The sequence below is a fragment of the Hemicordylus capensis genome, chromosome 1, assembly GCF_027244095.1.
Source record: "Hemicordylus capensis ecotype Gifberg chromosome 1, rHemCap1.1.pri, whole genome shotgun sequence".
In the NCBI taxonomy this organism is placed as follows: domain Eukaryota; kingdom Metazoa; phylum Chordata; class Lepidosauria; order Squamata; family Cordylidae; genus Hemicordylus; species Hemicordylus capensis.
The window spans coordinates 247852315-247867444 of NC_069657.1; the positions used below are offsets into that span (position 1 = coordinate 247852315).

At 41.1% G+C, this 15130-nt stretch overlaps 1 protein-coding gene across 1 annotated transcript in view; it reads left to right on the forward strand.

Moving 5' to 3' along the window:
• The window catches only part of PKHD1 (PKHD1 ciliary IPT domain containing fibrocystin/polyductin), a 436391-nt gene that overhangs the window by 42403 nt on the left and 378858 nt on the right, over positions 1-15130 (forward strand). The window contains exons 10-15 of the mRNA XM_053273219.1: positions 1175-1453; positions 4965-5054; positions 6558-6648; positions 8186-8325; positions 13460-13590; positions 14508-14692. Coding sequence (XP_053129194.1) covers positions 1175-1453; positions 4965-5054; positions 6558-6648; positions 8186-8325; positions 13460-13590; positions 14508-14692 — 916 coding nt within the window. The remainder of the gene's footprint in view (positions 1-1174; positions 1454-4964; positions 5055-6557; positions 6649-8185; positions 8326-13459; positions 13591-14507; positions 14693-15130) is intronic.

The following is a 15130-nucleotide window of genomic DNA, read 5'->3' on the forward strand; positions in this document are numbered from 1 at the left end:
GGGTCCTGGTGTGGTAGGGCTCAGACCTTTGAGGGAGTTTGTTTTAAGTAATCATCCTTTGATCAAACCACAGCTCACCAAGTCTGGACATTAAAAAGAGAGTCTCTCCTTTTCTGTATGGAAGAGGCAGGTGTGGGGTGCACAAGCCTAAGGTTCTGGCAGTCTCATTCACCCTGATCTAAACCAGGCCAGAAAGTGCCAGGACATAGTGTGCCCAGGGAATTCCACCTAGAAGACATGCTTTGGAAGTGAATGAAGATGCTCCTACCCGTTGTGTATACACTGGGATATAATGGTAACCACTGTTTGGCGGCTTGTGCAGAGAAAGGTTTTTCAGCCAATCAGCACAGTGTGGGTGGCAGAGGGACAGTATATTGAATGCTTTTGGCAGCCTGGCTTGTTGCTCATGTTGTAGAAGATCTGATAGTAGCTGTTCTTTGGCTGAATCTTAGTGTCCCACCCTGGGGTGGTTGTTTTCAAGCTTGCTTGTCAGTATCGCACTGAAATTAATGAATGACACAACTGAAGAAAGACGATGAAGACTGTGCCAAAATTTCTGTTTCTGATTTTAAGGTGATTTATAGAGGCACTGCCCAAACACTTCTGAGATAGACTGCATGGTTAACTTCACACTGAGTTCAGAGATGCAGTCAAAATATGCATCTATTTTAACTACAGTTATAGTCAAAATTCTAGTCTGATGATTGTTTGTTAGGTTGATGCCATCTTTAAAGAATAAAAGGTAGTGGGCAGAATAGAGCTTCCCTCTGGTATTTACTTTCCAAAATGTGGTGGAAACAGAAACTTGGTAGGGTGTTGTGCAGAACAAAGAAGAAAAGGCAGCGGAGAATTAGATATGAGGAGATAGTATTAAAATAACTCTTAAGTCCTGTGGTCCCCGATTGAATACTTGCAGGGCTGACAGCTGGCCACTGTCGGACAACATGATTTTGAGCTAGACGGACCATTAATCTGAGCCAGAATGTTACTACTTCTATTTTGAATGCTCTTATGAATCATCCCTGTACTGCCTCAAAAACCTCATAGGTGCACACAGAGTATCATGTGCTTCAGAGCCATTCAAATATTACCACTAATAAGCAAGTCTGTCTTGTATCCAAACACACATCTGTCTGCTGTAACCATCTTCCTGCTTGCACTTGTTTGACAACAGATGGAAGTGGCATCTAATCTGGAAGGCATTTCGGCATGGCCAGAACACTGGGAGGAGGAGAACTGGAGTCAGCCCTGGAAGCCAAAATCTGAGAAATTTGAATTTACGGGTGGTGCGATGTACTATTTGGAAGCAGTGTATAATGGGAAGTCCCCAAGCGGCAGCATGAAAGTTGGGGTCCAGATACACAATACTTGGTTAAACCCTAAGGTGGTGAATACCTATCGCAGAGAGAAGCACAAAATACATGCCAGTGCAGTCCGACTTCCAGAGATACAGGTCAGTTTCATGCTTATGATTCAGTTTCCAAATTCTTGGAGGTGCTGCTGCAGGGCTTTAGCAGATTTCTCTACAGGGGTTCTCAGTTATATTATTGGAAGAATCTGTCAAACAATTCATGCATTTTTTTGGAATCTACCCAGAGGCGTATCTAGGGAAAATAGTGCCTAGGGCAAGCACTGAAATTGCGCCCCCTGTCCAAACATCTGACACCCATCTTTCAGATAACTTTACCATAATATCAGCTCAAAAATACAAGTTAAGCTCGTTAATCTTTTAATATTTCAAAAACTATTTAGCAGTGGACATAGCCAGACCAAAAAATGCTGGAAAACGACAAATTTCAGTATGCTGGGGCTCATGAAATACCCAAATACTATATGGAGGTGTACTTGGAAAACTAAACAGAAGTGCCTGTCTAATTCTCTACTATGCATTGTAGCATCACTATTACATAAGTTTTAAAAATAAATGGAGAATTTGACCTTCGCCAGATACTAGGGCCTTGCAGAGGCCATTTGAGCATGTGTGGTGGCCATTTTGTTTTCGGTGGAAATTAACATTTTTAAATTTCATTTTTAAAAATGGCGCCCTCCTTCAAGTGGTGCCCGGGGCATGTGCCCTGCCTGCCCTACCCTAGATATGCCCCTGAATCTACCTGCTAGGTTTACTTCTTGATTCCTGGTCTCTAATAAATGGTTTCTAGTCCACAAACATGTCTTCCATAATACATTTTTAGCATTTATGGTGGCACAGGACTCTTTGTTCTTCCACTCCAGAGAATTCCTTACTTTGAGGCAATACCATCTATCTTTTACATGGGTTAGCCTTAGGTTGTGCAGAAATCCTAGATAAAGGCTCAGCATGTTTGTATCAATGGCTACCACGTATGGAAAAGGAAGCAATTTCTCCACTCTGTTATTTTTTCTGCCAATTCATTCTTCTCCTTCCTTCTTGTCAATCCTTCTTTAATTACACGATCAAAATGTAATTTCAGATACTGATGGGTTGCAAATTCAGTTTTTCAGTTTGGGTTCCCAAATGATTAAATTTTGGTTTCTGGAACTAGAGCACCCATGTTTTGGGGAACAAAATGAGTTTGTTCTGTTAAAAATACCCTTCTATTCTGTCAGTGGATTTGAAATAGTTGCTGGGTTTCAGATCTTGATTTCACATTTTGCTGAACATTTGCTATGGGTTGTATCCAAAGAACATCATAGCTAATCACCATCATGACTAACTCATCTCCCATTCAGTCCACATGTTGTACAGCAAAATGCAGGTGGTGCTGATCTGCCTGCACTGCTGCAGGCTTGTAGCAAAATGCTGACTGGTTTTTGTTAGATCTTGGCTAATCTCTCCTGGCTAAACCACAGCAGTTTGACCAGGATTGCCCATTAAATCTGCATTCTCACACTCAGATCTGCGGGGCTCAGCAATCCTGTTCAACTATTGCTATAATTGTGAGAATGCAGCCATAGCAAAAAAAAAAAAAAAAAAAAAAAAAACAGGAGCCTGAGGTTAATTACCTAGTTCATTCACATAACTTGCTATGTCAATTCTTAATAGTCCGCTTCCCATGATAGGTTTTGGTACAGTAATTCATATACTGATTGACTTATTAAGAAATATACCGGTCTTGTGAATGCCTTATGACTATACCACTACATCCTAAAAAGTCATCAAAGCCATCAAAAAGTGGACTGAGCCAAGATGTGGTAAATCACAGTTTTAATGTGTGTCAAAACATTCATCAGAACCAATTCACTACACAGGACTACATGTATGGACATCTTTTGAAAAATAGTTGTAGAAATGGTTCCTCAGCCTTTTTGATACCTCAGGTCCAAACGAAACATGATGTTAAACCATGTCAACATCTAGTTAGGGGCTTATTTTCAGAGTAAATTAGCTGCTGCGAGGGGGCCTGATCTGTACAGGGATGTCCGCATAGAGCTATGGAGTGTAACAAATGGCATATATGAAGGCCTTTGGTAGCTTCAAGGGGACAATTTTCTTTGGGAAAGTAAATAAAACTTTATTTTGGTTGAGGACCAGCAATACAACAATATAAAACAAATAAGAAAATAATAATAATATAAAATCAGACTACTTTTATAGGCATTTGGCATATTATATAATATTTGGCCACAATATGAATAACATCCGAATTAGGATTAGTGAGCAAATAGTTTAAAAAAAATCATCTCATGACCCGGAAAATTAATCAAAAGTGGGGCAATTAGTTGGCGTCTTATGTCTCTGTAATAATCACAATACAGAAGAACAGTTTCTTTTCAAGAGAATGCAGATTTTGCAGCATATGTTCAAGGGTATTTGCAGTAAGTTTACAGAACTGAGAAAGGGTGGCATTTAGATTTCCAATGTCTTGTGGAACTTGAGCTATATCAGTCTGACGAGAAGCCATAGCAGTCCTCTCATTAGGCTCTAAATCTGGGTCAATTAAAGACTTCAATGGGCTGAATCTATTTAACGAAGCTGGTATATGGGAGGCACTTACTTCAGTAAGTAAAAAATTTTCCATCCGAGATTGTTTAGGACAGCGTTCCTCCTCCACATTGCCAGATGCAGGGCTGAGGCAAGCTCTCTTCTTCCTCGTCATAGTGTGTGAGAGATTTGAGCAATAAAAGAGATTTGAGCGGGGGGGGGGAATAACTAAAACCTCTGCCCAAGGATTAAAAGGTATAAAAAAGTATTTAAAAGAAAATAAGATAAATAGTATAAAAATAGGGACTAAAAAGGGGGAAATAACAGTTAAAATGATGAGGAGTGGAGGAGCTCAGGAAAACACGTCCATCCACCATCAGAGCTAAGCCCCTCCTTCAATACAGAAGAACATGAGCAGTTGTTTCAACATTACCAGATCCACAAGGGCATAATCTTGATGCATATGGTATACCCTGAAATCTCCCATGGAGCACAGTTGTTGGGAGAGCATTTACACGGGCAAGTGTTAGAGCTCGTCTAAACTTTGGAATTAGGATGCTACTTAAATATGTAGCAGGCTTGAGCTCGATGCTCTGACTTCCTATGTAAATGTTACTTGATAACTTTGCTTGTTCCATCTTTGGGAAAATGATGCAGAGGTAAAGAGTTAGACACTCTCTACCTCCACTCTGCAGTCCTGTTCTGGACTGGGCCTTCATGCAGCTGTCAGTTTACACATTTAATGTGATGTTTTATTTAGTCCTTAGTTGGAAAGAATCCAGTATGAGAAACAGGGATTTGATGGGATTATCATATTCAAAATTGAAATGTTCCTTGCCAGACTTCATGGCTAGTCCAAGTTATATGATTGCTATGTTGGATTAGATCTCCAGATTGCAGGGAATAATTGTTCAGGACAGTGGTGGGGATTATTTTTAGTGTTGTGGGCAAGGTGGTAGTTGGGGATCCCCAAGTGAAAACACAGTGCCAATTCCAGTTCCTATCTTCACCCAGCTGGAGAAAAGTAGATTTGTAGTCTTCAGGTATTTTTTCTGTTTTACAGATGCTGATAGTATCTGGCACAGGATGGTTTAGTCTTGCCTGGGATAATGTGACCACCAACCTCATGTCAACAAATATTACAGCTGAAAAAGTACGTAGAATCATACGCCAATAGATACTTCTATAGAATCACTGGGAATATGTTACGAAGTATTTTCCCATTTATCAGCAAGATGGAAGACCATAAAATCTAGTAAATTCAACGCAGAGGCAAGAGTTAAAGTGGAGAAGTTCTGATTCACAGCTCAGTCTTTTAGCCACAGTTAAATTTGAAGGACACTTGTTGTATTACCGGTACTTAGATTTATGACTTTATTTTTAAAGTTTGTAAGCCATTTTGAGGGCCCTCAAGGCAGTGGACAATAATTAACATTTAAAGCCAACCAATATAATTAATAACCTCATTAAAAGTAGTAGATAATGGTTTTGCTCTGGACAAGTCACCCTTTGTATTGTAGCAATAGAGCATGCATAGTATGACCTACCTTTTAAACCCTAATAAAGGGGGAACAAGAAGACAGAGGATCAAAAAGACAGAGCAACACAATACTCTTGCCAAGGCATTGTGCATACTTCTGTTGTTTCTTTACACCTCAGTGCTGCTCCTGGAGAAGCTCAGGGCCAAACTATGATGAGATGGAAGGAGATCCAACTATTTATTTATTTGATTGATTGATTGATTGATTGATTGACTGACTGACTGATTGATTTATATACCACCCTTCCTGGTTCTGGGTGGTTTACAACAGAATAAAAACAATTAAAACCAGTTAACCATCAAAATCAAAACTATAAAAGCAGAATAAAACCAATTAAACATTCAAACAGTAAAAACCCAGGAAAACCAGGGCAAACATTTAAAACAATTTAAAATAGTTTACAGCAGTTTAAAAACCCTGGAAGGCCAGGCCAAACAGAGAGGTTCTCTCCTGAAAGACAGTAATGAACTCAGATTACGGATTTCTGCCAGGAGTGCATTCCAAAGCCCAGGAGCAGCTACAGAGAAAGCTCGCCTCTGAGTTGCCAGCAGACGAACTGGTGGTAACTGGAGATGGACCTCCTCAGATGACCTTAATGTGCTTAACTTTTTGAAGTTTAATGTATCCATGACCCCGTCCCCTCAGTTGGGTCAGGGCTGCAGTGCTGGAGAGCATTGAATCCTTTCCCACCTGTCATGTTTTCAATCGCACATACATGTGCCTGTGTGCACACGCACACACGCACTGCCATTTATCCTATCAGGGAAAACATACAATATGCAAAGGGAAAAGTCGTGGCTGATTTTGTTGATGACTGTACAGTAGTACAAGGTTCTCATCCATTTCATCCTGTAGCTGTGATCAGAGGTGTTGCTATAACTGAGGAGATGGGTTCAAAGAACCCGCCTCCCCAGCTCCTGAGGTCCCCCCTCCATCTCCCTCACTCTGAGGGGCACCAGGGAGAGGCGTGACATGGGCCCCCTCTTCCCTAGCTATGCCCCTGACTGGGATGTAGCTATCTTCTTCATATTCATCCTCACAGATTTCTGCCACTGCCTAGTTGAGTAACCTTAGATCTTGAAAGCCATGCAGTCTGCTTTTCTACATTTCTGCAGATCCAGAGAGAGCTCGAGGAACTTCTTTCGGTCAAATGTGAAACTAAGCCATCATCTGCTAAAATTCTTCTGCGGGCTGGATTTGAAAAAGGTAACTGTCCTTTTCTTTAGAATGTTTTATTTCAGCAGAAGTCTTTAACTACTGGACAAGAGGAAAAAGAACACCTGTTAAGGCTTTTGCCTCCAGATGCTTTCCATGCATTCATTACAAGCAGTAGGAAATGCCAAAGGAGTTTTAAAGAGCTTCCTGATCATTTGTCGATGGCTTTGGTCAGGCCTATGCCCTATTCATACCTAACATTAAGGCCACAACAAGGCTAGATATCTGTGGTGTAACCACTTTGTTCAATGTGCTTCTTACACAGCGTCCTTTGTCACCAGACCCTAGCCCAAGAAGACCAGACACAAGTGTTGGGTATAAAAAGGGCCACAACTTTATTGTCCATTTATTTGATTGACTTGAGCAGCAGACAATAGGAGGGAAACACTCCACCTCCCATGACAGTGCAGGCCTATCAAGGCAGGGTTCAGGCTCCACAGTCCTAGCCCTCGCCCTAAATGGGCAACACACCCTGACGCCGGAAAGAAGCAGGTGGAAAGAACCCGCTTCTGTCCCTTCATAGCCAACCCAACGGGGTATGGGCATTTCCAGGGCTTCACACCTCCCGGAACGCCGAGCCCTAGGATTTGCAAAGTCCTGGATCTGGCTCCATGGCCAGCCAGCCCCCTGGGCTGCACAAACCACCGGAGCGACTGACCACTGAACCTACTTAACTACCCAAGGGTGCTAACCAATGTTAAATCTCTTTAGCTAACCCCCAGCCCACACTGTCCCTGCCCAGTTGTGACCAACTAACTACTAACTACTCAAGTCTCAGAATGAGGTAGGATAACCCCCCCTCCCAACAAGGCCTATGCATTGGAAGCCAAAAATTCCTACCCGGCCCCCAAAAGGTCGACCAGCAAAGCCCGTTCTGAGCCCAGGGATAGGAGGGAGGGAAATCTTAGTGCCGAATGAGAGTATGGGGCAGGAAGCAGCAGTAGCAGTAGACCCACCCCCACCCCCAATTAGGCCCTGACTAATCAGGTGCCTCTTGGGCTCATGCCTAGGCAGGGCTGGGACAAACTCCCCTCCCCGCAGCACAAGGCCTTGGGAGGGGCATTCTTTCCCACTTTCCCCTTATGGTCTGTATTCTAATGAGCATTGTGGCCATGTGTGTTTTGCAAGGTCAGTGCATGGCATAATTTAGATGTCCACTTAATTGGCTTTGGCACTTGGCACTCAAGTATAGTTTAATGAATACTCATGTTATCAGGTATCATCCTGGCACAAAGAATGTGTATGGGGAAGTGGAAGCTTCTTGGTCATTCTCCTGTTGCCGTGATTGGGATGACACTTTATGTACTTGATATGTTCCCTCTCTGCCCTATCTTCTGATATGTGCTTTGCATAGTGCAGTTGCTGCGCCATCCTATGTAGCTGCATTGCTGCAACTCCCTGGGTTCTTATGCTCATGCAACACCACAGTTCATGGTATTGTGTTGCTGAAATGGTCCTTGTACTCCATCCTGTCCATATATTATCCTACATAGGAAATCTATTATTTCTTATCCCCCCCCCCCATTAGATACAGAGAATTTAACAGCTGGAGGACATGTTATCAGTTGGACGGAGCCATTTTGTGGAAGGTTCAGTGCTCACAGGCTTGAAAGTCTTCTAAAAATGCCTGACTCAGCCCCTGCTTATGATGTCACTGACTACACACATGTGAGTAATATCTCTGAAGTAGTTCAAAACCCATGAAAGGATCAAATACTGAGCAGCACGATGAAGTTGCTGTTGGACACTATTTATACAACAGTCTTCTCTCTCCCTTTACTTAGGGTCAAGCTAGATATGTGATCAGGTCTAGAATTCTTCTTTAACGATGGTCCTGACTGTGGCACCCAAAACTGCTATTTACCCTGGGGCCAATGGGAGCTGTTTTTTCAAGGCAAATCGCAGCCCTGGGTGAGGGTAGATTTGGACCATGGTGGGGACAGAGGGTTAAAGCCCCACCCCACCATGTCAAGTTCCCAATACGCAGCCTGATCCAGCTTGCAATTTAGTGAATTAAAAATAAGCACACTAGTCTCAATCATGTGCTTAAGGTGACATCTAGTCTGACCCTTAGATGCACATCCATCCATATCAGATGAAGTAACATGTTGAGCCAAACAAGAAACTTCATGAGCTGACAGGCAATCATTAATGTGCTGGTTTTTTTGAATTCACATTTTCAACATATGAAGATGCCCTCTGCATTAGTAGCCTACATACGGGTGCTTCTAGTTCTTTCCATGTGTTGTGTAGGGACCAGGCTTGCTAACACTAGTTATGAGTGCTTTTTTGTTCCCCATTCAATAGAACAATAATAATACCGATAATACTTAACATTTGCCACTTTAGAGTAGATAATTATCCCCTTGTTATGGATGTGGGGGGGGGCTGAACTGAGAGAGTGTGACTTGCCTCAGTCCCTCTAGTGAGTTCATAGCTGAAGTGAGCTTCAACCAGGGGCTGACATACTGTGCAACATTACGTCTGTCTTGTAATGGAATATGTTCAGAGTTGTGCAAGAGCGTTCTTGCATAAAGATGGGAGATTGCACAAAAACACTTGTGTGACCCGCCATTGGAAGCAATGGCTGTTGAATGCATGAGTGTGTTTGCACAATTTCCCACTTCTGGCAAGAGCACTCTTGCACGACTACACACATGTTCCATTTCAAGGCAAATGAAACATTATGCAGGATGTCAGCCAGGGATGTGGTTCACATTCTTACTATACTACACTAGTTCTTTATAATTGTTTTAAAAAACTCTTATACTTACTATTCTGCTACTTGATTAGGGATTTAATTACACCGATCATAGTACTAAATTTATTATTATTATTTCTTGTTTACACAGTCAGACAGGTGTTATTGACTGGTTTGTTTTATTCAGACATCGAGTCCTTCCCAAGGACCTGGGATGGCTGAATTTTATTGTGAGTGTTGTTGCTGTTGTGATAGATATCGTCACAGAATATAGGCTGTTCCCAGTAAAGCTGCTTTTTGTAATTGGCTGATGGTGATTTCTGTGGCCCCTATGGTGTTGAGGTGCTCTTCAAGGTCTTTTGGAACTGCACCCAGGGCACCAATGACCACAGGGATTATTTTGGTCTTTTTCTGCCACAGCCTTTCAATTTCAATTTGTAGATCTTTGTATTTTGTGATTTTTTCTATTTCTTTTTCTTATATTCTGGTTCCCTGGTATTGCTATGTCGATTATTTTGACTTGTTTTTCTTTCTTCTCGACTACAGTTCTATCTGGTGTATTGTGTGGCAGATGTTTGTCTGTTTGTAGTCGGAAGTCCCATAATATTTTTGCATCTTCATTTTCTTCAACTTTTTCAATTTTATGGTCCCACCAATGTTTGGCTACAGGTAGCTTGTATTTTTTGCAGATGTTCCAGTGTATCATCCCTGCTACCTTGTCATGCCTTTGTTTGTAGTCAGTCTGTGCGATCTTCTTACAACAGCTGATTAGGTGGTCCACTGTTTCATCTGCTTCTTTACAAAGGCAGCACTTGCTATTTGTTGTGGATTTTTCGACTTTAGCTCTTATTGCATTTGTTCTTAGTGCCTGTTCTTGCACAGCCAGTATTAAACCCTCTGTTTTTTTCTTCAAGTTGCCATTCTTAAGTCATTGCCAGGTCTTGGTGATGTCTGATTTTCCACTTATATTGTGCAAATATTGCCCATGCAGGGGCTTATTTCTCCATTTTTCTGCTCGGTTCTTGACTTGTTCTTTCTTGTAGGCCTGCTTTCTTTCATTGGTGTTGAATAGTTTCGCGTTATTGAATTTGAAGTGCATCTTCTTCACTGTCCTTGATATATTCTTCAAGGCCTCTTTTCTCCTCCTCTACTGTTTGATGGACTTGCAGCATTCCTCTTCCACCTGAGCTGCGAAGGAGGTATAGCCTATCTACATCACTGCCGGCGTGCAGAGCATGGTTAATGGTCATTATTTTCCTGGTATTACGATCTAGCGTCTCTAGCTCTGCCTGAGTCCAGTCTATTATTCCTGCAGTGTATCTGATAACAGGTATAGTCCAGGTGTTTATGGCTTGTATGGTGTTCCCACCATTGAGTTTGGACTTGAGGATTTTTCTGACTCTCCTGATGCATTCACTTCCAATTTTTCTTTTAACTTCAGTGTGTGTGATGTTATCAGCCTGGAGAATGCCTAAGTATTTGTAATGTTTTTCTCTTCCAGGTTCTTGATCTTGCTTCCATTGGGCAGTTCTATTCCTTCTGTTTTTCTGATTTTCCTTCTGTTCATTATTAATGCAGCACACTTGTCTAGTCCAAACTCCATTGCGATATCGCTACTGAATATACGGACAGTGTTTAGCAGTGATTCAATTTCTGACTGGGAATTTCCATACAACTTCAGATCGTCCATGTACAGCAGATGGTTGATTTTACTTGATGTTTTAGATATTTGGTATTTGAGGCCTGTTTTGTTTAGTATTTGTGAAAGTGGAGTCATGACGATTACAAACAACAGCGGGGATAGTGAGTCCCCTTGGAAAATACCTCTTCTAATGCTAACCTGTCCAAGTGTCTTGCCATTGATTGTTAACTGTGTACTCCACATGCTCATTGCTTTTTTAAAATAAATATCTGAATGTTTTTGCTGACACCAGTTGTTTCTAAACATTTTAGTATCCATGTGTGAGGCAATGAATCGAAGGCTTTCTTGTAGTCAATCCCTGCAACATTTAAATTTGTTTTTCTTCTCTTGCAGTTTTCTAAAATCATTTTTTCAATCAGCAGCTGGTCTTTTGTGCCTCTGGTGTTCAGGCAATTTCTTTTCTGTTCAACTGGAAGCTGTTTGTTAGTTAATAAATGTTGCATCATTTCATCTGCTATTATTCCAGTTAATAATTAGAACATGGTTGGCAGACAGGTTATCGGTCTATAATTACTTGGAACTGCACCTTTTGCTAGGTCTTTCATGATGAGATGAGTATTCCCAGTTGTTAGCCATTATTCAATATCACCTCCTTGCAAAATGTGATTGAACTGTTTTGATAGTTGTTTATGAAGGCTTGTTAGGTGTTTAAGCCAAAAGCCATGCAGTTCATCGTCGCCTGGAGCAGTCCAATTTTTAATTTTCTTTGCTCTTTCACTTATTAATTCTGGTGTTATTATTAGATCTTGCATTTGTTGGTGACATTTTTTGACCTCTTTCATCCAGCCTGCTTTTTTATTATAATCTATTGGATTGTCCCATAATTTTCCCCAGAATTGCACTGTTGGTTCTTTATTTGGTGTTTCTAGGTTTCTTGCAGTTTCTCCTTCTATGCTTTGGAAGAAACGTCTCTGATTCGACTGGAATTGGAGATTCTGCCTGTGTTGTGTAATTCTGGCTTCATACCTGCTAATCTTCTTTGACACTGCTGTTATTTGCTGCTTTATTATTTCCAGGACTTCTCTAATTTTCCCTGAATCTAGGTGGTATTTTTGGATCAGATGCTGTTTGGTGTTCTCATTCTTCAGCATCTTGTCTTTCATATCTTTCAATTTACTAGCATCTGATCTAAGCCTGAAGATTTTATTTTCTAATCTAATCTTCCATGTAGGTGATGTACTGCTTTCTTTTTTTACAGGTCCATTGATCTTATATCCGAGCTTTTGTGTTGTTATTGTTGCTGCACTGTATATTAGTTGGTTTGTTTCTTGCAAATTCTTGGTTGTTATCTCTGCAAGTGCAGCATTGACATCTTTTAATACCTGAGCAAGTTGTTTTTGGCAACTGTTTTTGGAGCTGGAAGTCGAACCGTGGTGGTTGTTTGGTTCATGAGCTCAGTTATTTTTTGGTTTAGTTCTTGTTGCTTTTCTGTTAAACGGCATTTGGGTTTTTGAGGTGAAGGCAAAGGGGAGGTTGCCTGGTTTTGATTTTGAAACAGTTCAGTAACAGTGGTATCCTCTATTTCCAACACCTCCTCCACCTGCGCCTGAGCAACTGCTTCGGTTGGTGGTAATTCTTCTTCCATATCTTGAGCCTGTGTTGCTCTTTCCAGTTCTTCCAGCTCAACTCCTGTGAATACTTTATTTCTTATTATGTATCTTCTCTGGTCTGCTAGCCTTTGTTCTGTTATTTCTGTATCTGGATGCTTCTCTTTCCAAATTTGGTACATTCTTTTTAAATAACCTCTTCTAGTTGGACTAGACTTGTAATAGCAGATCATTATTTCCTTGTTGGCATTTTTTGTATATTTTTTTCGGTTAAGCGATGTTTCTTCCAGTAACTTTGCTGTCTTCAGCCCTGGTTGCTCAACTGAAGATCCTGAGTCCTGTTGCCCACTTGCCACCAGATGTCCAGGGACTATAGCACCTGGCATGGTCCTCGTTGACCTGGGCGACGACCGATCTGGTATAGATTTATTAAAGTTACGTCTCACAATATTGTTGATGGGAGAGGCACTCTTTGTCTGGCTCCTCTGGTGAGACCTGTCCATTATGGTTGGACCTCTGGCATAGCTCTCACCTTCCTCAGAGCACGCAAGCCCCACAACCACGCCAAGGTAGTGCCTCACTGGGGGCTATTATTATTATTATTATTATTTTACATTTTATGTACTGCTCTTCCTCCAAGGAGCCCAGAACGGTGTACTACATACTTACGTTTCTCCTTACAACAGCCCTGTGAAGTAGGTTAGGTTGAGAGAGAAGTGACTGGCCCAGAGTTACCCAGCTAGTATCATGGCTGAATGGAGAATTGAACTTGGGTCTCCCCGGTGCTAGTCCATTTAATACAGAATGCTGTAAGTACTTTGTTTCCCTCCCCTTCATTCCCTTTTTTAACAGCTGTGCTTTGCACATAAAGGTTACCTGAGTGACACCTTCTGCGTTTTAGTGTCCTATTCCAACATCTTTCTAAATACTGTGAAGAAGAATTTGACTTGCCAGTGGCATCTTAATAGGACCAATCCAGAAAGGTATGCACCTATAGAAATGTATTATGTGTATTTCTCATGAATGGCACTCTTCCTCTTTACAGTAATTATTTGAAACAAAATTCTGTGCTTCAGACATTTTGGCACAGAGGCCTCTTTGTAGCTGGTGGGAATCAGGATAACCACTTTGATGTTCTGTATACTCAAGAACAGATACCCAGTACAAGACATTTGTTTTACATTGATTGTGATTGTAATGTTGGTTCAGACAGACGTTTGGTTTCAGCTTCTCAGAGGGATTTGGTTATGAGGCTTAGTCAGAAAGACAAAATCATTATGGAAGTCATCCACTGATTGTACATCAGAGCATCAGAGAAGGATTCAGCACCTCAGGGCTCAATTCAGCTGCCAGCCAATATGTCAGCTCATTACAATGGCTTCAGGCATTGTCCAAGTACCCTGCATCATATGATAGTGGCCTTTTCCAGGCAAATGGCCTTTTCAGAACAATCTGTTCTGTTGTATACGTTGTGCCTTTTGTGGGCACATTTATAGCAGATATTAGTTTCCACACACCAGACAATCAAAAGGAGGAAGTGTGTCATTCGTAGGCATCCATGCCACTGTACAGTTCCTTTTTAATAAAAGCTTTACACATTCAAGATATTTCTATGCCCTGAACAAGATTTTATATGGTCTGAGATATTCTGGATTATTCAGATAAAATCCAGATGCCTACTATCTCTTTCTGGCATATTTTCTATGCTACTAGGAAGTAGGAACAAGCTTTTCAGCTTATAGGTCGTTGTCCTGAAAGCTGCAGTAATGTGACTGAAATAAAGTCATTTATTGCTGAGAAAGAAGGGGAGGCTTAGCACAGAAAATGTGTCAGTTGTGCAAATATTGACTTCCTGGTCTAGGTGACCTATTGACATCAACATACTTGGATTGTCCTTCAGGTGGAAGTTCACATGTATTGATCTTTGGAAGAATTGTTTGGAAAATTCTGGATTTCTAAAAGATCTCCGAAAAAATTCTTCAGTGTTTTTGCATCAGATTAATGTGGAACCCCTTATTAGTGAGACGGAGACATCAGGCAACTTTTTCATAGATGAAATTATAGTTTTGGACAGAGACATAGTTGGTAATTTAATTCCTGTTTTAATTCAATGCCTGTTTTAATTTTATGTCCTATTCATTGTAAACCGTACATGGATGTGATTTTGGGGTGGTATACAAATATACTAAAAAATAATTTAATTTAATAGCTTTCTCTTCCTCTTGTTGTTGCTTGTAGATAGTGGCCCAGATACAACGCAGTGTAAGGCAGGTGGTAGCGCTACTGCCCACACTGTTGGATGAGTCATAAGCAATATCGACACAGTTGTGCGAGTGCTTTTGCAAGAGTGCACTTGCACAATGGTTGAAAACTGCACACATGCAGTTGCATGACAGTACAATCGTTGCTACTACCTGTCTAACACTGTACTGTATGTGGGCCATTATGATGAAACATTACACGTGTAAACGTTTTTCTTTTGGAAAAAAGAACATTTCCTTAACAAACATAGGAACCCTCTTT